This window comes from Balaenoptera ricei, chromosome 4 (genome assembly GCF_028023285.1).
Source record: "Balaenoptera ricei isolate mBalRic1 chromosome 4, mBalRic1.hap2, whole genome shotgun sequence".
In the NCBI taxonomy this organism is placed as follows: domain Eukaryota; kingdom Metazoa; phylum Chordata; class Mammalia; order Artiodactyla; family Balaenopteridae; genus Balaenoptera; species Balaenoptera ricei.
In genome coordinates, this window is record NC_082642.1 from 148,527,419 (window position 1) to 148,555,198 (window position 27,780).

Sequence of the window (27,780 nt, forward strand, 5' to 3'; positions counted from 1 at the left end):
AGGATTAAGATCAAAACAAGCAAGTTAGAAACAGTGTGTATGTATATATATGTGTATATATATACTAAAAACACGCACATATTTTTATATATGCACACACATATATAATGACCAAAAAAGAAAAGCATATATCCAGGAAATCAATTCTGAAAAGATATACAGCAAAATGTTACAGTAGTTACCTTCACGTATGGGGGTTAATGGTGAATGTTCCCGTTTACTTTCCTTTACACTGTTTACTTTTCCTTTATATTGAAAATTGTGCAATGAGTATATATTAGATTTTTAACCAGGAATAATAAATCAATGTTTTGATGTCGAGGGGGAAAATCCCTCAAATCACAAAACAACAAAATGAACAAGCCAGAGAAGCTAGAGAAGGGGTAACTTCCACATTCCAAGTTGAGAGATGTAAACAATGGGGTGGGTTATGTGAGAGAAGCATACCTTGTCAAATGCAGTTTTTTGTTCAGGTTGGGGGAAAGCAGCTTTTTGTTCAGGTGGTTGTGTAGGAGCTGTCTTTAACTGAGCTGTGATAGCCTGAACCTGAGCCATCACAGCATTGTCAATGGCGGGAGACTGTGGTTTTGGAGGCTGTTGAAAAGTCTGAAGGATCTGCTGAAGCTTAAAGAATGGGAAGACTGATAAACCACATAATAAAGTATAATCACAGTATCAAAAGTTAATTTACTAAAAAAAAAACCTTAATGGTGACTCAAAATAGCATAGGCACAGAGTAAACTGGAAAAAGGAACCAACCTTTTAATAACGGTTAAGTTTATTGTGAATGAATGTATCAGGGATATAAGATGTATCACTTAAGTTTAAAAATGTATGCTGATACCCCAACAGTAGAAAATGATGGTCAGAGAAAAGAGAAAATACACTGAATTGTGAACAAGGTAAATATGTTTTCTAAAAAAGAGTAAAAAAAATCATCTCCACCAATCCAAATAATTTTAAAATCAACTGGAAATGCTAGAACTGTGAGCAACAATACCACCGCTCAGCAGTTCCGCAGTTCTCTCCAAAGGGGTACTGCTATTTCTCAGTGTGCTGTTCCCTTGTTTTTCACCTTTCCCACATTTCCCCTATTATCCCTATGTAGTATCCCTTCCCTTCCTAGTAAAGGCCTTTCTAGTTGAAAAGTAGAAATATTTCCTCCCCACAATGTGCTCATTAACTAGGAATGAAAAATAAGAACTGACAACAGTACCTAACTGCAAACAATTTAATCTTTGGATAGGCAGTTTACCTGTTGACCTTGAGTTGTCTGAAACAGTTGGGCCACAGCAGCAAAAGCATCAGAGCTGGGCAACTGTGGTACAGTTGGTATGGAGTTTGTAGTGGCTTGTGAGGGTTCAGAAGAAACTTTAACAGGAGGTGGAGGTGAACCTAATAAAGAAAAGATCATTACGCCCTCAGTAAACTTTAACTCATAAATATTCCTTTTAATCTCCATTAAGCTTCTTCACTAAAATAATGCTCCATTTAGTTTAACATACAGTAAAAAATACAGATTATGGTAATACAGCCTATACTGTAACAAGCACTGAATACTTTTATTAGAAATAAGAATTATGGGAAGAAAACTATACCTTCCAAGATGTAAACTCAAGTTTCTTTCTTATAGAAAACTTCCATCACTATAAATAGACTCCAAACACTTCATGCACAAAAAATTATACCATCTTCTAAGCTCACAGATACACCTGCCATACCTTCATTATTAGTAACATTTTCTGTTACTGGGGCGGCATTACTGGTTCCTGCTGCCATGTCCAAAAGCGGTTGAATAATTTCAATTTTGAATACTCCATTTTTTTGCCAAAGGTTCAGCACACGAACTATTTTACTCTGTTATGTGTGAGAAAACATGAATATACGATAAATATTTGCATAAATAATTTATTATACCTCTTACAAAAAGAGGAGGAAAAAAAAAACACCCCAGGCTAATATTTCCATGCTATATCTGTTTCATAAACAGAAAAAAAATCTATCATCAGAATTACAACCTGGTTAAATTACACTAACTGACCTTTCTTCAGTAGTGCAATCTAGAGTAAGAAACAGAGGGGGGAAAGAAAGAGAAAAGAAATATAACCTAGAGAATCAAAAGAAATGCATTATAATACTTAAAAATGTATCTGAAGTTTCCATTATATTTTACTTATGATTACAAAGAAACAAAAAAAACAACCAGTTATCTTAGAGAAGTGAAGAATTTTCCAGGATGACTATAACAGTTAAAATATTTAAGACAATTATTGGCCTGTAATTGTTAGGTAAATTGTTTTGTGGACTAGTAAATATGAAGGAGATCCAGAGAAAACGTGTTATTCATGGTTGTAACGCTTATTTCCTACTCAAGGAATGATCTTCTTTTCTCTTGTATATTTTCCCCACAAGAGCATTCCTTCAAGAATATAAATACAGAATCCATAACACTCAAATTTATATGCCGTTTACTGTAGTCTCCAGTCTTCATTATTCTGAGTTTACCAGTGCATTTCTCCCACCTATTGGAATGTAGTTTTCTGTCTATAATGTTTTTCTATCTTTTTATAGTACATAGTAAAACCAGCTATAAATGTGAGGAATTAAATACTGTAGTCTGATTGCTAATGAATACCATTTACGCTCTAGCAGCTCTATATGCTGGGGAAAGCCATCAATTATTGGTCCCTTCCTTTTGGAATAAGCAACAATCTGAGATAAGCATTGCTCTCCTCTACTTGCAGAATTTCTTTACCATTCAACCACAAGAAATCTTTCCAACAATGTCTTCTTAAAGCAAGATTGTGTTCCTTTTATATTTCAACAATACAACATTCCTGAAGGACTTCCTAAGAAAATAGATATGACTACTATAGAAAAAACTGGGTTTTGTTTCAAGTTTATGATTATCTTTCTAGTAATACAGTAGGCTTTAAATATCTAATATACATTTAAATAGATTTAAGTAGAAACAAAAACAAAACAAGAATACAAACTTAATTTAAAAATTATAAACTATACCTTATCTTCAGATGGACAAAGATACAAATATTGGAATGTGGCAGTTATGTTTTTAGAGAATCTTGGCCCAAAAACATCTTTATCAGTTCCAAACTGATGACGAGACTGTCTCACAATTGAGTCGATTACATATAATCCCGGAACCTTGTATTCTGGTTTACACTACAAAGATTAAAGATGTAAATTCAATACAGGAAAAGCAAATCACAATTTGACACCCATTAATCTCACTTTTATGAAACTATGTATCCAAGAATTACTTCTACTTAGAAACTACTTGAATGTTTAGTTCTCACTGGCTAGCTTGTCAAATTTCCCACAGGTCTGTACAGAACTGCCATTCTCTTGATACTTCAGACCCCCAATATTTTACTTTTCTCTGATCCCTCTGTCTCCCCACGCACAACTTCCCAAAATCAACAGTACTTTACCAATCCCTAAGCCACCTCCATACAAATCCACTAATTATGGATAAATCTCTGCTGTAATTCACATCCTGCTCAAAAAATAATTTTTACCTTTTAAAATTATCAAGGAGATCATTTTAACAACATATCAATTTCAATTCTATTAAAGTACAGTACCAGAGAAACAAAAACTAAAAGGAGAGGTCATTTTTCGCCTTTCAAATTGACAAGGTAAAATGAATAGACAGACACCTGCACACATTTCTGGTGGTACAACCTTTATGAAAGATGATTTAGCAATAAAAGTAAAGCCCTTATTTGATCCATCAAGTCTATTTCTAGAAATTTATCCTAAGGAAAACAATTAAGATGCCTCTGAATTTTTTCCACAAGGCTAGCCACTGAAGTGAAATGTCCAGTAATAGGGAATTGGCTCAGTAAATCGTGAAAAACAATCATATGTTAGAACACTTTGTAGATGTTTATAATAAATTCCGTGGGAAAAGCAGGTTATCCATCAGCCTATGTCTCCATTTTCCTTTTATAAATGTACATGTACATACTAAAACATGAGTAAATATTCATCATAACTGGGGTGCTGGCATATAGGTAATTTTAATTTTTTTTCCGTTTTATTTACTGGTACTTTGATTTGCTACTATAAAAACCTCTATTGACTATACTTTTTGGTCTGTTGGAGCTCTAACTCCTGTCTCTCAGCCAGTATTAAATGGCCATGGACCAGAGACACTTCCACACACATTTATTAGTGTGTACTACATGGCACAGCTCCAGGTTGGGGGAGAAGACAAGGATGTCTAAGTAAGCCTCTGTTCTCAGTCTTTTACTGAGAAAGACGTGTGCTAATCACACCATATAACTGTAGAACTGAAAAACTGTTTAATTATGATGGGAGCAGGGGCAAGTTGGAAAAACTTTACGAAGTGATTTCATTTGAAGTACTCCAAGATGAGTTAAATGTCAAGAGAGTAGACAGGGCAAAAGGGAGAGGAGGCACATCAGGCTCAAGGAAGAGTCCTGTTCAGTAGAGAAGAAACTGTTGTTGAATCCTACCTCATAGTAAGTGCTCAATCAATAGTACTGGTATAAATTTTTGTTTTGTTAGGAAAAAACAAAAAAAACTCTAGTGATTAAAAAGAACTTCTAGTGACAACTTTTCTGTAGAGTGGCTTTAGAAGCAATTATCCAAATTACAATTTACAAAGTAAATTACAAATACTGATCACAACTAAAATGAGGTAATAAATAAATGGATAATTACCTTTTTGATGAACTTCTCTACTATTTGAACTACATGCTTATAAAGCTGAAAAGAATGAAAAGAAAATCATTATGCAGTTTACATACTTATACATTTCCTGTAATTAGAAAATACGTAAAAATCTTGAAATTTGCACAATTTGAATTAATTCCCAAGATAATACTGAAAAAAACATGGGAAATAATCCATAGTCAACCTGTAGTCAACAACTGAAAAAATCTTAACAAATCATAAAGAAACTACAAACTAAAACAGAAAACTACAAAAATTCCCCCAAACACAAGGTCCTTTTCTTAGATTTTTAATCAGTAAATCTTCATAAAGTAGTTTATCAAGGAACTTTATGAGAGGGATAAGAACAGTGGAACTGGAACTAAATAACGCAGTTTTTAAAGAGACTCACTTATTTAAGGTGTGACTGGGTAAGACATTGAATTTCATGAAGTCCAAGGTTTTTAAATAAAAATGAAGCTAATACTCCACTGATTTATGATAAGAATTAAATGAAAACAAAACAAAACAAAAAAACAAAAAACCCTCTGCCATTCTACTCTCTACTTCAATGAGTTCAACTTTTTTTTAGCACCACACACAAAAAAGGCAATTATGTGAGGTGACGGACGTGTCAATTGGCTTAATTGAGGTAATCATTTCACAATGTACACGTATATCAAATCGTGTTCTGTTACATGATATTACTGAATTTGTCCATTATACCTCAGTAAAGCTAAAAAATATAAAGGGGAAATACTAACAACAAAACAGGTTTTGAAATAATACGTTACAATGTAGATGCACCATACTGTATTATTATGTACTTTCAGCAAAACCTGGTTAGTGTTCTTCGATTCAGGCCTGAACTAATTCACAAGATGAATACTCACATTTAACAATAACATTTTCAAAATTTCAAAAACATTTTCCAAATTAAATATATTTCTTTTACTCTTACCTTAATAGCTTTAATAGCAGCTTTCGTGATGAGAATCATCTTGGCTCGAGAGATGGGAGGTTTCATATCCATAAGTGAAAAGAGCTTAAAAAACAGAAAAAGGGGAAAAAAATGGTTTAATTACAAGTAAAATTAGAGGTTAATCCTTCAGTTCTACAAATATATTTGTAATATATTAACTAAAAGAATAATAAATTTTTGGAACTAAGTTTAATAATTCGTCTAGCAAAGAAAAACAAGAGCTTTCCTACATACTGGCATCCCCACTTTGAAAATACAATGGGAAAAAATCATATTAAAAGTAGCAAAAAAGGGGGAAAAAGGTAAACTATTTATAAAATCTGTAACAGAAAAAATTACAAAACTTTACTGGAAAACTCAAAAATGATTTGAATGGAAACAAACACACCATGTTCCTGTACTGAAAACAGCAATACTGTGACTCAATATTTAATATTTCATTCCAAACCTCATTGAGATTTTGGAGAACTTCAAATAATTCTAACTTTCATTTGGAGAAACACATGTATTACATCAGGCAAGAAATTTAACATGCCATTATAAAGCTTGAATTCACAATTTCTTGATTTAGTCAGGAATAAAAATGACACCATATTTAACAAATCTCACTACAGTAAATCCAACAATCAGGTGCTCACAGGAGACTTAACCACACATACATACTCCTTCCCCCTAAAGTTTAAATCCAACCAAGATATAATGACAGCCCATAGAGGGTTACAAAGATAAAAGACATTAAGCTTATATCTAGTTTCTTAAATTCTTGTTTTTGTTTTGTTTTAATCATAGACACACACATACTCTTCTAAAAATACATCTTGAAATAAGTTTCAGGGCTTCCTGAGCATTATCAACCTTATATGAACCATGTTTCCATTTCTTTCTAATTAATGTTGGTATTTCAAATATGGAACCCCTAAGACATAGACCATCTTTACTAGACCACTACTAAGAGGCTACCCTAAAGAACAAAAGTCTCCTTTCCCAGAATAAATAGCCCTACCTGGCAACATACCTTAAATTCCCTGGCAACAGAATTTTCACAGCTTTTCAAAACTACAGACACAATGGACTACAGACAACGGTAACAGTAATTTTTAGAAAAAGTATGCAATGAAAGATATAATCAATATAAGAACCAGATACATACTCTGCCTAAGCAGAGAAAGGTAGAATTTTTCCATAAATAATACTAAGATACAGAAAATGGGAAAAACACAAAGATATTAACAGAGAAATTCATTTTTTAAAAAGGGATTAAGTAAATAAGGTCATTCTTTATCATTTTATTTACCAACATAATTAAAATTCTCCTTGAGAATAAAGGCTCACTAATTGAAAAACAATTAGAAAGGAGATGGTAATCTTTGAAACTATAAAAACCAATGAGAAAATACAAAATGATTTAAAATATTTCAACTTCAACACAAACTGAAAAATATCAACACTGCATGAGATATACAGCACACATTTTATAAAAGGGCATGTTCTGCCCATTTCTAACTTATAAAAGTTATTAAGACAGTTGTTTATTACCGTGGTTCTATTTCCTTCTCTGGACCTTAAAGCAGAGAAAGGGGATACAAAAAAGTTTACACATGGATCTTAAGAATAAGCAACAGTGGGACTTCCCTGGTGGCACAGTGGTTAAGAATCCGCCTGACAGTGCAGGGGACATGGGTTCAATCCCTGGTCTGGGAAGATCCCACATGCCGCAGAGCAGCTAATAAGCCCGTGCACCACAACTACTGAGCCTGCGAGCCACAACTACTGAGCCCATGTGCCACAACTACTGAAGCCCACGCGCCTAGAGCCTGTGCTCCACAACAAGAGAAACCACCGCAGTGAGAAGCCCGAGCACCACAACGAAGAGTAGCCCCCGCTCGCCGCAACGAGAAAAAGCCCACGTGCAGCAACAAAGACCCAACACAGCCAAAAAAAAAACAAAAGAATAAGCAACAGTGAGAACTACTTCTCTGGCCATTAAAAGCTTAGAGAATCATATTTCAATGAAGCCTAAGCCAGAGCTAATATTCATTTAATGTCCCAAATAGCACTTCTTGATTATTTCCGCAGTAGGGAACTCCCCATATTAAACAAAACAAAACAGACAACTGAGCACAGAAGACAGACCACTGTTATCTTCTGATGAAACGCTCCACAGTCTATACTTAAATCATAATTTACTTAAAAAAATTAAAATACAGGCTACAGGCAATAGAACAGCAAGAGAGCATTCAAGTGCTACCATCTAAGAGACAGAGGAAGGGTGTTTATTCCACTAAAGAAGGCACAACTCAGGAAAAGAGGAGGGAACCAACACTGAGTGCTTAGGTATAAGGAAGAATTACCTTTGGTGGTACGTTATCTTATTTAATCATATTAACAATTAACATAGACTGTTACACCTATTTTGTGATGATGCCCAGGGAATGGGTCTGGCCTAGAATTTGTTGATTTTAAAGCTTACAGTCCTTAACAGCATAGTCATCTCCTTATACAATGCTGCTTATTGACTAAATACATGCAGAGACCATTAACTATGATGGGGAATACAGACAAAATATCAAGTAGGCATCTGTGCCTGTCTATACGTATATTGTATTGATTCAGGGATAATGATGAGACATACTGAGTTTAATTTGGCATGCCTACTGAATATTCAGGTAGAGATTTCAGCAGACTGGAAAATGCATCTTGAACAAAGAAGAGGTCCTGCTAGAAACTGAAAGGTCACAGAATCAAAGCCATGAGGATGAGTAAGACGAGAACAAAGATGGTATAATTAACTAGGGTATACCAAGTATTTCAATGTGGTACAGAGAAGGGGGTTGCACAAAGGAACACCAGGAAAATAACAGAAATTAAAGGTATTTGGCAAGGTCAAATGCTATAAATTAGTTTTTGTGTATGGAACGACTAGTATATCATCTGCAACAGGGCAAGTGCTCAATAAACATCACTAGGTGCAGTGTTCTCCCTGTTATTACATATCTGCATTCAGAATTAATGTAATCTGTCAAAGAAAACAAATGTGTCAAAGCAGCCAGAGAAAACCATGCAATTCTCTTATATAAAATAATAGCAGCAGTAGGACCCAAAAGGTACAAAACCTCCTTAGAAAGCCTTAGTAAGAAAAAAATACTTGTCAGCAACAGATATGAGTTTGTCTTTTTGCTGTCACCAGCTAAATAACTATTAGAAAATACTAAATATGAACACTGTTCTGTTGGGTGCCTGATTTACAAAGTATTCTAAAAATTATGAAGAATCACGCACAATGATCCCTTATATCAATAAAGAACAGTTTCAAAAGAAGATAAGGAAGGAGCATATTTGGCCCATGACACCTGTAGAATTCATAGTGTTTGGGGGTTAGTCAAAGTAACATGATACTCTGCTATTTATTAACAGTATAAACTTTGACAAGTTTAGTTAACCTTTTCTAAATTTCAAGGACTTCTGAAATCTGAAAAAAAGGATTAGTAGTACTCATTTCACCTCATAAGACTGTTAGGATTAAATGAGATAATGTATATAAATCTCTTAGCCTAGTACCTGACATATAAATGGCTCAGTAAATAGAGGTATATAACGCCCTGGGAATCTTGACACACACCTCGAGTTTAATTTTTTGTTATGGCTTACCATAATACCTTTTTTGTATTACATCTACTATTCAAGTGCTAACTGAATTTAGAGAAATTTTCTCTATACTGAAAATGCAGTAGTATCAAAGAGTTTTAAAGCTGTATAGCACCTTAGTACGTAATCCAGTACTCATACCAAATTCAGAACTGCTTTCACAATACACCTGGCAGGTCCCATATTAGTCCACAGGCTTAATAACTCATAACTAACCTGCCCCAATGGTTACAGCAGTCTTCTTTGTACTGACCCCAAATCTCCCTTCTGATAACCTTCCCTCCCTCTCCTGTTCTAGTTTTGCCTCTGGAGCACAGAACAACAGTGATCTTTCTCATGTGATAAAATAAATATAACCAAGCATGTTTCCCTTTCTCTTATCTTCTTCAACTATTAGCCAAATGATGTGATTTCTAGATCTGACTATCCTGGCTAATTCCTTTTAAGTATGATAAACCAAAATAAACAGGGCCCAGATATATTCCTGTAGAATCTAGTGGATTGTCTTTTGTATTAGTTTCCTATTCCTGCAGTAACACATTAGCTTAAAACAACACTTCCAGAAGTCAGAATCTCCAGACTTCCCTGGTGGCGTGGTGTTTAAGCATCTGGCCTGCCAATGCAGGGGACATGGGTTCGAGCCTTGGTCCGGGAAGATCCCACATGCCGTGGAGCAACTAAGCCTGTGTGCCAAAACTACTGAAGCCTGCACGCCTAGAGCCCGTGCTCCGCCACAAGAGAAACCACCGCAATGAGAAGCCCGTGCACCGCAAGGAAGAGTAGCCCCCGCTCGCCGCAACTAGAGAAAGCCTGCGCGGAGCAACAAAGACCCAACACAGCCAAAAATAAATAAATAAATAAATAAATTTAAAAATAAATAAAACCGTACCTTGTTTAAAAAAAAGAATCTCACTAGTCTGAAACCAAGGTGTTGGCAGGGCTGCCTTCGTTCTGGGCGCTCTAGGTCAAAATCTATTTCTTGCCTTTTCTAGCCAAAGGGTGCCTAAATTCCTTTGGCTCATAGCTGCTTCTTCCATCTTCAAAGCTGGCAGCATAGCATCTTCTCTCTTCCCTAACCTCTGCTTCCACTGTCAGAGCACTTTCTCTGCCTGACTTTCCTGCCTCTCTCAAGGAAGGACCCTTGGGGTTACACTGGGTTCATCCAGATAATGCAGGATAATTATCTCAACTCAAACCCTTAATCACATCTGCAAAGTCTCTTCTGCCAGGTAAGGAAACATATTCACAGGTTCTAGGATTCAGAACATGGACATCCTGGGGTAGGGAAGATCATTTATTATTTTTTAAAAATAGTGCTTAATTCATTATTAACTCACATTTATAATCAACTGAAACCCTCAGACTGTTTTCACTGGAATCTTTATCAAAACTAGATCTTCATGTTGACTTTATGTTGGTTTCTGACAGTCCTTTCAATCTACTTAGGTAGTCTGGAAATGATTTTCTGTTTTCATTGTAGCAGCTATTCCAATCAGTTTGTAAATTTCATGAACCTACTTTATATGGCATTCCTCCAACACCATGGTTTTTTAAAAACTAAAAAGAACAGGACCTACTTGTAGGATGACCTTATCTGATATTCCTTGGGCCCTGCCAGTCAGCTAAAATTCACTTAACAATACTCTCATCCTATCTATGTATTTTTAAAATTTATTCATGATGAAATCATGACAAATATCTTTCTGAAATATTTGGTTTAGAGTCATCACTAGACAAACAAACTTTACAAAAGAAAAATGTTTAATTTGGCCTGTGAGAATCTGTTCTGGCTCCTAGTGACTAGATATCTCTAGATAGAATCTCTTTCAATGGGATACTTACTCCTATCATCCCCCCCCCCCTTAAACTTTTAAGTATTTGCTTTCCTTAACTTTCTTTTATAATGAATTATACTGATTATATCTAGTATTCCTTCCTTTGCTATTATGACCTCCAAGATGACAAATTCTGGCTTAAGCTCCTGTTATTAATTAATTACAAAGTTCAATTTAAGGAAAAAATCTGAATGCTTCCAAAAAGAAATACATACACTCACAGTAACAGGCTGGTACTCAAATCTCCCTTCTGACAGATGAAGATATCAAAGTGTTCAAGTCTACAGTCTTCTCTCATCTTTCGTTCATTTGACTCATCAAATCTGATACACTGGCTTCAACCAAATCAAGAGTTAAAGCCAACATAACTTAAATGTTTGCTTGTAAAATATATTTTATAAAAGTACACATTAAATTTAACAGAAGAAAACTTAGTGGAAAAATCTTTTAAAATCATCATCTCCGCAGAGATGCTTTTTTGTCCATCTAATTATAGCCTGAAGATAGCTCCGTAAAATACTTACTGCTAGAACAATTAGGTAAGGGATAGTTTACAGTCCCTTCTTACCTGGCATCTCATTTTATGCCTTAATACTGGGCATTTAATGTGATGGGAGGGAACAGGTGTGTGTGTGTGTGTGTGTGTGTGTGTGTGTGTGAGAGAGAGAGAGAGAGAGAGAGAGAGAGAGAGAGAGGGAGAGGGAGAGGGAGAGGGAGAGGGAGGGAGAGGGAGAGGGAGAGAGAGGGAGAGGGAGAGGGAGGGAGAGGGAGAGGGAGAGAGAGAGAGATGGGGCACGCAGGGAAAGGGGAGCTGCAAGCCAAGCACATGCTAGACAAGTATCATTATGCCACTCTACCTGAAAGCAGAATATTGCATATGAGTTAATCAATAGCACATACAAACAGTAAGAGATAAAATAAAACTGAAAACTGCACAGAGGAGAGTAGCTCAATTAACAAAGAGAACCCCAAACTAATTAATAAATATAGAAAAAAAATGTTCAGTCTTATCAATAGTCAAAAAGGTATAAATTAAGACAATGAGATACAGTTCTTCAATTATCTAACTGGCATGAGTGTAGATTAGCATGAAGTAAAGAACTAAAAAAGTCCATATCTTTTAAACCAACAATTCCACTTTTAGAAATCTACAATAATCAGATGTTCCCAAATTTCCCAAGATGACTTTTAAAATTAGAAAATAATTCATGTTATTAAAAAGATCTGGTAACCATATATAAAGTTTCCAAACACAAGTGGAAGGGAAAAAAATACTGATATACTCTAAAATGTTAATGGTATTTGGTAGAATACTTTCTTATTTTCTAGCTTAAATTTACCTAATTCACATTAATTTTATTTTTTTGTTTTTATAAACTTTATTTTTAAAGTTTTTTTTATTTTGTTGTGATTTCTCATTCTTTTTAAAAAAATATTTATTTAATTTATTTATTTTCTTTATTTTTTTGGCTGCTTCGGGTCTTAGTTGCAGCACTTGGGATCTTCGTTGTGGTGCGCAGGCTGAGTTGCCCCACAGCATGTGGGATACTAGTTCCCCGACCGGGGGTCGAACTCGCGTCCCCTGCATTGGAAGGCGGATTCTTTACCACTGGACCACCAGGGAAGTCCCAAAATTTGCATTAATTTTAAAATGAAAAAATTAAAATTCATGGATTAACAATGAAAAACTTTGTGTCTGAGACACAAAAATGCATTTCTCCAACTTGACTGTAAATAAATATACAGAATCATCATTATCAGGTACAACTTGTCCGTGGAGTAAATCGTGTCTTTGAAGTTAACAGTTATGTTTAAATCAATGCCTTGTAAACCTTTAATACAACTTTTCAAAATTGCTAAAACAAAATTTTAAAAATAAAATTTGCCATTTTAAATCTTTATAACTGAAGCCTTTGTGCATATAAAACCCAAATCGGAAAAATTTCTTAAATATATTTTTGACATCTGTGCATTAAAGAAAGCATCCCTTTTAATTACTGATATATGATTTACTCCCATGTAAACTGTATTTACTTTCCAGAGAGTCAAATCCTTTGAAACGCAAATAATTAACCAATCTTCCACTTGCTTAGAGCAATGTCTGGAGACAAGACAGGTCTGGCATTAATACAAAATATACCTAACAACAGAGCAAATTTACATGGCTCTTTAAAACAGAGATGAGAAAAAGAAACTGTACTGTTCTCCTGCTCCTACAGAGCGAGGTCTTTAAGACTTAAACACTACAAAATAGTTCTATTTATTTCTCCATAAAATTCACTTTTCAGACTTCTAAAGCTTCCAAACCAGATATTTTCACAAACAACAAAGCTGCAGGGCTTCCCTGGTGGCGCAGTGGTTGAGAATCTGCCTGCCAGTGCAGGGGACACGGGTTCGAGCCCTGGTCTGGGAAGATCCCACATGCCGCGGAGCAACTAGGCCCGTGAGCCACAACTACTGAGCCTGCGCGTCTGGAGCCTGTGCTCCGCAACAAGAGAGGCCGCGATAGTGAGAGGCCCGCGTACCGCGATGAAGAGTGGCCGCCACTTGCCGTAACTAGAGAAAGCCCTCGCACAGAAACGGACACCCAACACAGCCATAAATAAAAAATAAAAATAAATAAAATAAAATAAATTAATTTAAAAAAAATAAAAATAAAAAAATAAATCTTTAACAAAGCTGCAAATAATATTCTCAAGTTCAAAGAGTTTAAAAATATTTTCATACTTCGGTCTACATTTCTTTACCTTACTACACTTTCCCACAAACACATAAACTTTTCTCCTGGTTCCAGAATTTAGAGAAATGCTTTACAAAATACACAAAGTTCAAATATATACTGTTAATATTAAATATGAAACCACTTTCAAGTTAACTACTTACATTTCTACGTGCTTTACAAAAATAGAATATAGTAATATAGCAAACAGGAGTTTAAACTTCATCACTTTTTAATTATATCACCAGCCCCTAATTCTATTACCATTTGCTGCTGGCAGGACTAATTTTCTAAGTAGTTAATTTCTGAAAACTCACTTGCTACCTTGCTTCAAAGTATGCACTAATTTATTCTTCATCTAAGACTAACTCCCTTACAATTTCCAAGGGTCTACCCTTCACTCAAACTTTTTACTTTAGAACCAAGGCTGCCTCCCCCGAATCAGGGCTTTTAACTCCTTCAGCTCCACTTACTACAACACGTCATTTTTTATTCCTTACCTCCATTTTGATTCACTGAACTGCAATCAATCCTCAACTCCTTCCTTTTCACTTGTTCGAGCAATAGGTCAGGATGTGATTTTAGGAAATGCCAAATATTTTATCCATGCCATTACTCTACTTTACTAGCACAGATGCCAGGTTTCAAAATCACTTTTACTATGCCTCACTAAACTTTGTGTCCAACCAAAGTTGGCCATAAAACTTTTTTTTAATAGTAATCTTTTATTTATTTATGTTTTTATTTTTGGCTGTGTTGGGTCTTCGTTTCTGTGCTAGGGCTTTCTCTAGTTGTGGCGAGCAGGGGCCACTCTTCATCGCGGTGCGCGGGCCTCTTCACTATCGCGGCCTCTTTTGTTGCGGAGCACAGGCTCCAGAGGCGCATGCTCAGTAGTTGTGGCCCACGGGCCCAGTCGCTCCGCGGCATGTGGGATCTTCCCAGACCAGGGCTCGAACCCGTGTCCCCTGCATTGGCAGGCAGATTCTCAACCACTGCGCCACCAGGGAAGCCCCCATAAAACATTTTCATGAATTAAATAGTTCCTTCCAGACGTCAATCAAAGAAATAAAAATTTGTTCCAGGATATAAAATCATCTGATTAGAAGAAAAAAAATTATCTCATATATTATATATTTTATCTATACCTATTTTTCTCCCCACAAAGTTGTAATGACTAGATCTATACAAAAGCATGGGATTAAAACGGAAAATGTTAACATTTATAAAATCCCTAATTTAAAATTTTAATTGTGAGTATAAATTAGTAAATGAAACATAAACACCTAAAAGCATATCTTAAGTTTTAAACATTGATTGTATCTATTGCATTACTGTGGATGACTTAAAAACTCCCAAACTTCATCATTCTTAAACTTTGGCGAATCCTTCCACAAATATACATTACAGTGCCTTGCTACCTTGCTTCAAATATACAAAAGTTGTTTAGGGAGCCCTCTCCCTTCATAAACAATACAGTAGACAAAGATCAGCTGCTCAAAAAACTTCAGAGTAGCCATGTGGGGCTGTGGACTGGGCTCAGGCAGCCTCTTACAGCACTCTGTCAAATCACACCACCCCTCCAGTTTCCTTACCTCTAAAATGGAAGGAAGGTAAAGGCATATATAAAACACCTAACCGGTATGCTGGCATCTGGTTGGTATTTAATGAGCAAATGCAGGATTCATTTCCTGTCCTTCCCTTGAACTGGCTCCACTGGATTACTTCTTAAAATAGCATGTAAAAACTAAAGATATCCTTTGAACAAACTTAGGATTCAGGATCAACAAAATAACTTCCAGAGCCACTCAGTAGCTAAGAGATATTGTTTTCAACCTGATAGAAAATCAGATCAAGCAACAAAACAATGAAAATGGTGTTAAGACCTGACTTTTTGGTGTTTTTCTTTAAACAGCTTTGAGATATAATTAATATACCATAAAACTTACCCCTTTAAAGTGTACAGTTCAGTAGTTTTTGCTATATTCAGAGCTATACAACCATCAATGCTATTTAATTTCAGAATATTTCATTACACCCCAAAGAAATTCCATACCCATTAGCAGTCACTCCCCATCCCTCCCCCATACCAACAGCAATAATCTACTTTCTATCTCTATGGATTTGCCCATTTTGGATGATTTCATATATTTAGAAAACCCCTAACTTTATAAAATATGCTCTTATATTTACTCAGAAATGGTTAAGGCCTTTATAAAGATTTGAACGTATCTCTGAATCCCAAATGTGGCTGTCCTTTCTAAAGTGATATATCATCCAGCAACTCTTAATTACAGTAAACTAGATAATATATGACCATTAAAGTTTAAAAGAGTATTTTGTTTCCTAAAAGCTTAAAAGCAATATTACCATAAATTTCCTTATTATAGGTTTCCTTTAAGCAGGGTATTATAATTTTACATCAGCTAAAACTAAGCTCTGACAAAAGGAAGAATAAAGTGGCATACTCATGGTAAAGTGCATAAAGATATTTAGGGGATATTGCAGAAAAAGATTTACAGACTATAGGGTTAGTCAACTATTGCTCTCCAGAGTAATAACACACCTAGAGAGGGGCAGTGGGAAAAGTCCACCCAGGGGAAGGCAAAAAGTGGGTGAATTGTCTATATCTAAATAAAATAATAAAACTGTCTGAGAATTGTTTTATTTATCACCAAATACTAGCAATTCTAAATAATATCAGGGATAAAATATTCCTTCCCCTAAAACATTTTGTTGACTGAGATTCTTGTTTTGAACTATTGCTGTGGTAACTGATAAGTTTTTAATACATAAGCATCAAATCTGTACATTTTTATTATGTATCCTTTAATAAGCAATCTATTCTACGTGGAATTTCATTAGGAAACCTTCCAGTTATATGATCAGTGCATAGAACATGCAGATTCGCTACACCTGTTCATTTGGAGAATGACTACAGAGAGGTTCAGGACAGCCTGCACTCTCCTCAGGGTCAGTTTACATCTCCAATTCTGTAGTTCCTATGTATATGTATTCGTTATGTTTAAATGGTACGTTTAAAGTATGATAGCTGTTTGCAATTCTTCTTTCCTGATATATCTTTTTTTCTGGTGTAAATACTTAAAAACAGCCAGAATTAGTCTTGAACAAAGAAACACAAAGCTTGATGATCCATGAACAAAAATTACGGAGAATGCCATTACACATAATTTCAAAGATGTTCACCAATCTTAATAGAGACTTACATTGAAACTCTGGGTGAAAATATTTCAGTGAAATTTTTTTGACTGAGAGGACATTTGTAAGTCACTAGAATCGATGCCAAAAAAAGACATGGACAGTATTGTGATTTCTAGAATTTACTGTGAAGTGAGCTTTTTCTAAATTTCTGCTAAAGGAAACCTTATGTTTAAGACGTCCCAACTACTGTATCTGTGCTGCTTCACATACAACCTTTAGAAATTAGAATTAATGAGAAGTGTTTTTTCAGTCACTTACAGGTGAAGATAAAATTGCTAAATCTGACTATAACTGTCTACTGAACTCAAATATTGTGAAAATCAACTGACAATCATTGACAAATATGCAGAAGTTAAGGCTTAAAAAGAAACTGGAATATTATTATTCATTACTGTGACAGAGCAGGATGTAGATAAAATTTTCTACTTTTATCAAAAAAGTATTAATGAAATTTAAAAATATTAATCAATTACTTCTCTCTGTTGTAATATTTATTTGTAACCGGCATGAAGTTCAAATTTCTTTCCTGGCCAATTTCATGATTATTTCTGAGAATAGTTTTGTTGTAGAAGAGGAATGTGTTAAAAGAAAAAAAAAAGAAGAAAGAAAAAGAAAGTTCTGCTCTGGATGTCAAATATGCTAGGTACACTACCGCTCTACGATCTCTTCCAAGTGACCCACATGGATTTACACCAAAAATCACAAATTATCCAAACACCAATTATAACTTCCAAGGGGTACTTGGATGGCCCTCCACTTTTCACTGAGCCCTGCTATCTCCCAACCGCCCCCCAATCCAAAACTTGGCTTCTAATTCTTTTTTTTTTTTTTAAAACATCTTTATTGGAGTATAATTGCTTTACAATGGTGTGTTAGTTTCTGCTGCATAACAAAGTGAATCAGCTATACATATACATATATCCCCATATCTCCACCTTCTTGCATCTCCCTCCCACCCTCCCTATCCCACCCCTCTAGGTGGTCACAAAGCACTGAGCTGATCTTCCTGTGCTATGCGGCTGCTTCCCACTAGCTATCTATTTTACATTGGTAGTGTGTATATGTCCTTGCCACTCTCTCACTTCGTCCCAGCTTACCCTTCCCCCTCCCCGTGTCCTCAAGCCCATTCTCTACGTCTGTATCTTTATTCCTGTCCTGCCCCTAGGTTCTTCATAACCTTTTTTTTTTTAGACTCCATATATATGCGTTAGCATACGGTATTTATTTTTCTCTTTCTGACTTACTTCACTCTATATGACAGACTCTAGGTCCATCCACCTCACTACAAATAACTCAGTTTCATTTCTTTTTATGGCTGAGTAATATTCCATTGTATATATGTGCCACATCTTCTTTATCCATTCATCTGTTGATGGACACTTAGGTTGCTTCCATGTCCTGGATACTGTAAACAGAGCTGCAATGAACATTGTGGTACATGACTCTTTTTGAATTATGGCTTTCTCAGGGTATATGCCCAGTAGTGGGGTTGCTGGGTCGTATAGTTCTATTTTTAGTTTTTTAAGGAACCTCCATACTGTTCTCCATAGTGGCTTGGCTTCTAATTCTTAACTCCAGAGTTTCACTGGATTTCTTGTTGAATTCACTACTAACCTGTACAATGCTTCGTCAGTATTATCAAAGTTTCTATGTATTTATCCATGAATTCACAAGCACCAATAAAGAGCTCTAACTATAACACAATAAAAAGTAATCGACAAACCATGCAAATATTGAAAAGGATCAAGGTGATTGCAGCATAATAAATTACAATACTGTTTGAGCAATCTTCTAGTTCTCAAAAAAAAATCATGACAGTCCATTTTAATTACACTTACTATTAACACAGAAATGTAGACATGTCTCTTCAAGATTAAGCTCTCAACAGATCTTGGTAAGGCCTAATACAAATTTAACTATTACCAACTCTACCAAAATTTCAACTGTTAATAGCTAAGCTGCTTATCCTATATACTACCTGATAACATAGCATAGCTTGTTTTAGGCTTATTAAATTTGCATGCTGTTGCTCTGAAGTATGCTAAAAAAAAAAAAAAAGATTCCGCATATTATCTCAACAAATGTTATCAATAACACTAAAAGTTCATCATTTATGTAACAACTTTTTTCCTATCATGTTATCAAGGTGTATCTGAAATGAGTTTTAAATGCAGACAGACAGCTACAGAAAAGTTACCTGTCATACAACTCAGTATCAAAAAAACCAAAACCAAACCCAAACCAAAAATGGGCAGAAGACTTAAATAGACATTTTTCCAAAGACACACAGATGGCTAACAGGCACACGAAAAGATGCTCAACATCTCTAATTACTAGAGAAATGCAAATCAAAATGACAATGAGGTATCACCTCACATGGGTCGGAATGGCCATCATCAAAGTCTACAAACAATAAATGCTGGAGAGGGTATGGGGAAAAGGGAATCCTCCTACACTGTTGGTGGGAATGTAAATTGGTGCAGCCACTATGGAGAACAGTTCGGAAGTTCCCTAAAAAACTAAATTAGAACTACCACATAATTCAGCAATTCTATTCCGGGGTGTATATCCAGAAAAAACAAAAATTCTAATTCGAAAAGATACATGCACCCCAGCGTTCGACACCAGCACTATCTACAACAGCCAAGACGCAGAAGCAACTTAAGTGCCCATCAACAGGTGCATGGATAAAGAAAATGTGGTATATATACACAACTGAATATTACTCAGCCATAAAAACTGACATATTACCATTTGCAGCAACGTGGATGAACCTAGAGAATGTTTAGTGAAATAAGTCAGAGAAAGACAAGTACCATATGATATCACTTATATATGGAATCTAAAAAATAATAAAATGGGGGGCTTCCCTGGTGGCACAGTGGTTGAGAATCTGCCTGCTAATGCAGGGGACACGGGTTCAAGCCCTGGTCTGGGAAGATCCCACATGCCGCGGAGCAACTAGGCCCGTGAGCCACAACTACTGAGCCTGTGCGTCTGGAGCCTGTGCTCCGCAACAAGAGAGGCCACGATAGTGAGAGGCCCGCGCACCGCGATGAAGAGTGGCCCCCGCTTGCCACAACTAGAGAAAGCCCTCGCACAGAAACGAAGACTCAACACAGCCAAAAATAAATTAATTAATTAAAAAAAAAATACAATGAATCTATGTACAAAACAGAAACAGACTCCCAGACACAGAAAACAAGCTTATGGTTACCAAAGTGGGGGGGGCATATGGGATTAACAGATACAAATTACTATATATAAAATAGATAAGCAACAAGGATTTACTGTATAGCACAGAGATACCCAATATCTTGTAATAATATAATAACATGTAATGGAATATAATCTGCAAAAAAACCGGAATTATGCTGCACACCTGAAACTAACACAATATTGTTAATCGACTATGCCTCAAAAAAAAAGTTTCCTGTAATGATTAAGCAAATTATATTCACTTGGGCTCCATGTCAGAGGAGAGCAACCTACGATTTGTACCTGGGAAACAAAAAAACACTCCCACAAAAACATACACAAACAGGGACTTCCCTGGTGGCACAGTGGTTAAGATTCCACCTGCTAATGCAGGGGACACGGGTTCGAGCCCTGGTGCAGGAAGATCCCACATGCCACAGAGCACCTAAGCCCGTGCACCACAACTACTGAAGCCCGCGCGCCTAGAGCCCGTGTTCCACAACAAGAGAAGCCCGTGCACAGCAACAAACACCCAACGCAGCCAAAAAAAAAAACAAAACAAAAAAACACAAAACAAACAAAACATACACATACAAAAACCAACTACCAGTTTGTCAACTTTTTATTAGGTACTTTTATCTCCTGAATTCTGTTTCACAAGATTTACAAGCCAACTTTTCCATTACTCCAATTTTTCTCTGAATCAGTTCCTTATCGTATGTCCACACATTTTTCTGAAACAAAATACTAAACAAAATGAGAGACTAGGGAGAGGAATATTTTCAACAAGAACATCAGTGATAAATCCTGCTACAGAAAGCTCTGAAGAGCCAGCTTTATTCCACTCACCATAAAGCCAGACCTCTACTGTTGTCAGAGATAAGCAATTCTCTGAGTCAAGAAAGAGCAGAGGAACAAAACTATAACTTTTAATATCCCAACTCCTGTGATTAACAGCATGACATTGTCAAATGAGTCAAGAGAAACCTCCAATTTTACTTCTGTTGCCCTGGTCCTCTACATCTCTTCCACACAGTAAGAACCGTGTTTCGAATCTTTGTCCACTTCTTTAGATAGACCTCTCAAAGAAGAAAGGAATGATCAAAAAGCAACCAGACTGACATTACAGGTTAAAAAAAAATGCTTAACATACAATACTCACCATATGACCTAAATTCTAGAAGACAATCATGCCTAGTAATCAATAGGTAAAATATACAATAGTTCATACAGAACAATTTCCAGTGGGAATAGGAAGAGTGGCAAGCTCCCCAATGAGATGTGGAACTCAATTCTTCCTTTAGAGTAACATGATTCAAGACTGACAGCCCAAGTGAATAAGAGCAGCAATGTCAATTCATGTATTAAAATTACTCATAAAGTTTAATTTGTCTGATTTTAAAGATAAACACAAATATAAAAACACTCATATTTTCTTCCTGCACTTCAAAGTAGCATTATATGCATACCACCTCCATACGGTAGTTCTCACAAAGTAATTCCAGGATCCTGGGGGTTGGGGGCGGCGGTGTGGGGAAGAGGGTGTCTGAGTTCCTTTCAGTGGTCTGTGAGGTAAAAACTGTTTTCATATCAATACTAAGACATTTCTTGCCCTTTTCATTCATTTTCTCACAAGTATACAGCAGTTTTCCAGAGGCTACCTGATGGAAGAGACTGAATGAAAAAGTAGATACAAGAATGCAAGTTTTATTAAATGTAAATTTAAATGAGATTTGCAAAAATATAACACCATGTCACTCTTCTCACTAATTTTTTTTGTTTTGGAAATGTTATTTTTCATTAGAAATGTTATTTATGTTAACATGTAATAGGTACATTATTTTTAATAAATGTGTTTCTTGGCTTAAATTTCTGATACGGTAAATATCAAAGATATAACCCACAGATACAAAAGCTCTCTGTGGTCCTCAACTTTTAAGAGTTTAAAGGAGCCAAACTCCAAAGTTTGAGAACAGCTGTCCTAGAGAAACTCTTCCACAAAGAGACATGTTTCAGAAAGTTCATTGCAGTGTTTGTCAGTAACAAATGAGAAACAAATGTTCATCAACTGGGGAACCAGATAAATAAAATACGGTCTATTCAAATAACAGCATACTACACAGCAGTTAGAAAGAACTAAATCTTAATATACAGTATTAATAATGTTTAAGCAAAAAAACACTGCAGAATATGTTCAATATACTACTCATGTATATCAAAATACAGAATATTATATTGTTTAAGGACCACAGAGATTGATATTATACTAAATTCATTTATTGATTGCTTCTGACGCGGGGGGATAGAGGGGATGGGAGGAAAGAAGGACTTTATAATACTTTATTTTAAAATTAAAAACACATAAAATAATAACAACTCTCGATGCTTGTTATACTCTCTGCACTTTTTTTGTACTTTAAACATCTTAAAATCACAGATGCTGCCAAAAAAGAAAAAAAGTGAGGGAGAGGGAAGAGCTATTCTTTTGGATTTAGAGAAGACTGATTAAAGGCTAAAAATGCAATCTACGGATTTAAAAAATCCTATCTATAACCTTTATCCATTCAACAAACTTATGAACTACCAAACCCTTCGTATTAAGGAGTGTATATAAACATAGTAGAACACAATTAAGTATCACTGATTTTTTTTACTCATCTTTCCATCTTTTACAACACTTAACACGGTGTCTTGCCATAAAAGTCCTGTCAAAATGTCTTTAATAACCTTGTCTTTTTTATCTTCCTTCCTCTCTTATCACAGATATACTGACCTCTTTTACCTGTGCCTCAGATCTGTCCCCTTCCTCTCATCCACAATTTTGCTCTAAGTTAACTAATCCCTCTAGCTGCTTTAAACCACGCTTTTTTTTTGCCCATCCCCTCCCTCAACATGCTTTAACTTCTATGCCCATCTAATAGAGACCAGGGCTTGAACACCACTTACTTAGGTTAAGACTTTATATATACACTATATAAACACACCAAAGGGCTAGCACCAGTGCCTACTACACTGTTAATTATTCTTCCTTCCCTTCATCCTTGAAGCAACTTTTCCCTGGGAATACCTCACAACCAAAATTCTAAAACAACAACAAAAACAAACAAAAAACCCCAACTACTTTACATTTGCTACCTCTTATTTCCTTATCTCTCCCATCACCATTCAACTTTAAACTACAGATTCCGTTACCCTCAAAAAATTTTGTGGCCTTTTTCTTACTTAAGTCTTAACCTGTGACCACTCCCCTGGTATTATATAAAATATTACCTTCAGGCAGCAATTAAGAGGGTACCATCTGTATTCAAATCTCAGCTCTACCATTAACTAGTAGTATGCCCTTGAGAATTATTCAACTTCTTTGAAAATCAGTTTCCTCACCTATAAATGGATGTCTACGCAAGGTTGTAGGAGTATTAACTTAGATATGTATATATAAAGTGACGGACATGCTATATAGATCCTTATTAAATATTAATTCCTTTGTCTCCCCCTCTCAATTTTCTCTAGGGCACATCTGAGAGTGACTCCCTGATGTCTCCTTCTAACTCTTGCTTCCAAGTTTGAGTCTTACATGAGCAACTGCCTGCCCAAAATTTCTACATGACTGTTCCACTCAAACTGTTCAAAATCGAGCATATTTTCCCCTCCACTAAATATACTTTTGATGACTGCCTGTCGCGTTAACAGCATCCCCCCTATCCCAGCACTCAGAATGTGTGGGCAAAAGGTGCTTCTAAACCTACCAGATGTCAAGTCTATGGATTCTTCTGGTCCACATCCTTCCCCTCCTCTCTACTCCCTCTACAGACATGCCAAGTTCAGATTCTACTTGCTTCTCCTACCTCAGTCTCCAACCCACCAAATTTCTCCAAACCTCTGCCTTCTACAATATATACTACAAATCAAGCAGTATTTTGATTATCACTCCACTACTTAAAACCTTCAATTTATCCACGGCCTGGAAAAAAAAAAAATGGAATTCAAACACATTAGAGATGTGAAACTGGTCAGACCCAAAATTATTGATACCTTAATGATTCTTACTTTCCAGTAGTCTCAGGAGTCAAACTACTGTTCCTTATTTCTCACCACTGTAGCCTCTGAATTACTTTTCCTACACCTTCGGAAATCCTGAGACTGACACTTTGTTCTCCGCCCAAGTCTAAACCCCCACGGCCATCCCACAGTACTCTACAAGGGCCCCAAAGGAAGCCATTCTATCCCATATTAAAGCTACTTGCCTAAGTTTTGTGTCCTCTATTAGTTTAGGCTCCTATGGGACAGAGATCCTCAGTAGTAGTGCCATCGTATTAAGGACACAGCTTTACAGCTAAGCAGGTTCTCAAAAGTTTGTAAAATGAAGATTTGGGAGATTTGAAGTTACAGATTTGAACGAATCAGTAACATTTTATGAATGGGGGGAATTAACTGAGAAGCACTACAACCAGGCAGGCACAAGGAGATGGATTTTAAAGTCAGACTATTTTCTCCAGAAAAAAGTGTTTTGGGAAGAAAGTCTGGCAGAAGAGAGTTGGAATTGGTAACATACACCTAACATAATGCAATTTGCAGTGATAAAGACTAGGAATGGAAATAGAAATTATTTAAAGAGGAAAATGATCAATGATAAGAAAATTCTCACTTTGTACATTTTAAAAGGTTAAAATACCATTTTCCTTTTTCAAGGAGTCAGTATCATTCCTAATTTTGGTTTTCAAAGTAAAAACTACTGATGAGATTTTCCCAAAATTAACATAAGACACTGCTTAATAATGTGCTTAATGTGAACTTCCATAATGTCTCAATCAGAATTAAATTCCTCTGATCTTAAGAATACACTAAAACCCCTCCTCTTTGTTCGTTAAAACCATTCAGAAAGTTTTTATCTTGAAAAAGAAATGTACTTATCTTCTAAAAAATAAATTCTCATTCATTCAACAAGTATTTGCCAACCATGTGCTATGCTGGGGGGGAGGAAGCAAAGAACAGAAACTCCCTGCCCTCATGAAGCCAACATTCCAGTGCATTTTGCCTTAAGGAAACAAAGTCAACTTCCAACCCTGAAATCTCTGGGGCACTATCACAAATTCTCTAGCCATCAAAAATCAGAAAATACTATTTCGTCATTTTGAAAATAATCAATACTGAACTTTACAAGACACTGCCCAACTTCTGCAGTTAAGACATGTTATGTATCCATCAGTTGAAGACAAATCATTTCTAGGATAATTGATAAAGCAATAAACGGTGCTAACTGCAGTGTTAGTGGAGGCTATGATATTATAGCACTGCAAAGTGAAAGTTACTGCACCCTAATTCTGTCACAAATGAAACTACAAAAAATCTCACTGTGAGATGCAGCAAGTTTTTAACGCTATCCCAAGACTTCTAGCACTACACTACTACTACATCTGACTTCGTCAGTGCTGGGTTTATCTTAAGTATTTGGAAAAGGAAGATAATCCAACTCAACACATGACAATTGTTTCCATTCTGTAACTACATTTTAAATCATCAATGGTCAAGACCTCTCCCCTCAAATCGATTCTGAAAAATAGAAATGTGTGGGCTCTACGCTTCAAAAACAGCACCTGGAATGTTTGGAGATACAACCAGAGAGCTTTAGGGCGGCAGGCAGCTTTGTTCCCGGTTTTGGGAGGTTTTCACATGTAAATGTTCCCAAAGAAGGGAGCCGAGGATTAACTACCGCGAGAAGGGTGCGAGGGTGGGGGACTGGAGGCCAAAGCCGGCATTCTAGCGGTCTAAGGCGGAGCGAATACTCTTCTCTCCCATTCAACTTTTTAGGTGTCACGTTGGGGCCACAGAGCCCATAAGAGAGTTGGGTTCACGACTCGGTAGGATAAGGAGCCCCGTTTATTCAGCCCATTTCCCAAGTGTAGGAATCCCGGGGGAGGGGGATGAACACCCTCTCCAACTCCTCCCCGACCCGGGATCAGAGTCCAGCCGCTGTCGCGCCGCGGCCCAAGCAACAGGAGAGCCGAGGCCGCCGCTCCGTCAGCCCTGCGACCAGCAGATGCTCCGGCTCCCCCCGCCCCCTACGCCCGCCCGCGCTTCTTTCTTAGCCCCTTGCGGGCTCCCGGTACCGCGAAGCCAACAACGAGGCTGGGAGCAGAGAGCGAGAGCGCCCGGACCTGAAAGGGAGCGAAGTTAGAGGCACCGGCGCCGACGCGGGCTGGAGGAGGCCGGAAGGGAGCGAGAGGGGCAGCCCGAGGTCGCCGCCCGGGAGTGGGAGGTGGGGGAGGGGTGTGGGGTCGGCTCCCGCGGCCGCCGCGACCTCCCCGGGCCACAGGCCGCTCCGCGCAGGCCCCGCCGCCCCGGAACCGGGGCAGGAAGCGTCCCCACCCCGACCTAAGCTTTAAACCTCCGGCGGCAGGAGAAACGACGCCCCGACTCCCCGGCAGGCCCGGCACCCTCCTGTTCCAAGCACCCCTCACCTCTTGGTTGAAGGCGTTGACGGCGTCCATGTTCGCGCTGCGGCGGCGGCTGCTCCGGGCCCGCCGGTCACATAGACCTCGCGCCGCGGCGGAGCGGGGCCGGGGAACCGGCCGGGCCTGAGCGGCCGGAGGAGACGATGAGCTGCGGAGCTGCAGGCCGGGCAGGAAGAGGCTGCGGCCGAGGCGGCGGGGCGGGCGGCCGAGGCAGAGGCAGAGGCAGAGGCGGCGGGGTGGCGGGCCCCGTCTCAGTCCCGTTCGGAGAATGAGGAAAAAGAGGCGGCGGCGGCCCTGGGCTCCAACATGTCCGTTTGGTGGTGGCGGCTGCGCTCTGCGTCTCGCTAACACGGCCCCCCGCGCCCTCACGCACTGGCCCACACTGGCCCGACCGGCAAGCGGGCGGGCCTCTCTCTCCCCCTCGCCAGCGGGATGGCGGCAGCTGCCCGAGTCCACGCCGCGCAGGGCACCCTGGGACGGCTCGGGCCTCCCAGCTCTTCCTGTGCCCGGCTCCAGCCCAGCCCAGCCCCGCCCCGCCCCGCCCACGCTGGCCCCGCCCCGCCCCGCGCGTGCGCGCGCGCCGCCCGCCCAGCCGCTAGCGCGTGACGCTGGGCCACCGAGCGCTTTCCCGCCCGCTGCGGCCGCGGGCCGAGAAGTCTGCCTAGCCCAGAGATTGGGACCCTGAGAGGGGCGCCGGAGAGCGGGGGATCCCAGGGCCAGGAGTCTGGCACGGAGAGGGCCAGTGCACACGCGCGCCCCTGCCCGACACGGCGGTCCCCGGTGCGTTTTTGTGTGCCATTCTGCCCAGGCAGGCCCTGCACCCGTCAGGGCTGGCGGGCTCGGAGCCACTTGCCCTCCGCTGCCTGGAACAAAGGGCTCAGGATTTGACCTCAGCCCCCTGGGCGTGTATTTGCAGGCTCCCGTGCAGGCTCTGCCGATGCAGTCCTGTGTCTGCCCTAATCGTGAGGGTTAAATCTGCCTGAGCTGAAGCCCCGAGAAGGACATGCAGGCACTGGATATCCACGCAGG

General features: G+C 38.1%; 1 protein-coding gene across 3 annotated transcripts in view; it reads right to left on the reverse strand.

The window, feature by feature from the left end:
• The window catches only part of SCAF4 (SR-related CTD associated factor 4), a 61,681-nt gene extending 34,442 nt beyond the window's left edge, over positions 1–27,239 (reverse strand). For all 3 annotated transcript variants that reach the window (XM_059921433.1, XM_059921434.1, XM_059921432.1), the window contains exons 1-7: positions 26,758–27,239; positions 5,663–5,746; positions 4,711–4,755; positions 3,022–3,183; positions 1,722–1,857; positions 1,256–1,395; positions 448–624 (exon numbers count right to left, since the gene is read on the reverse strand). In XM_059921433.1, the coding sequence (XP_059777416.1) occupies positions 448–624; positions 1,256–1,395; positions 1,722–1,857; positions 3,022–3,183; positions 4,711–4,755; positions 5,663–5,746; positions 26,758–26,787 (774 nt within the window). In that variant the 5' untranslated portion in view covers positions 26,788–27,239. The remainder of the gene's footprint in view (positions 1–447; positions 625–1,255; positions 1,396–1,721; positions 1,858–3,021; positions 3,184–4,710; positions 4,756–5,662; positions 5,747–26,757) is intronic.
• Positions 27,240–27,780: the final 541 nt, after the last annotated feature.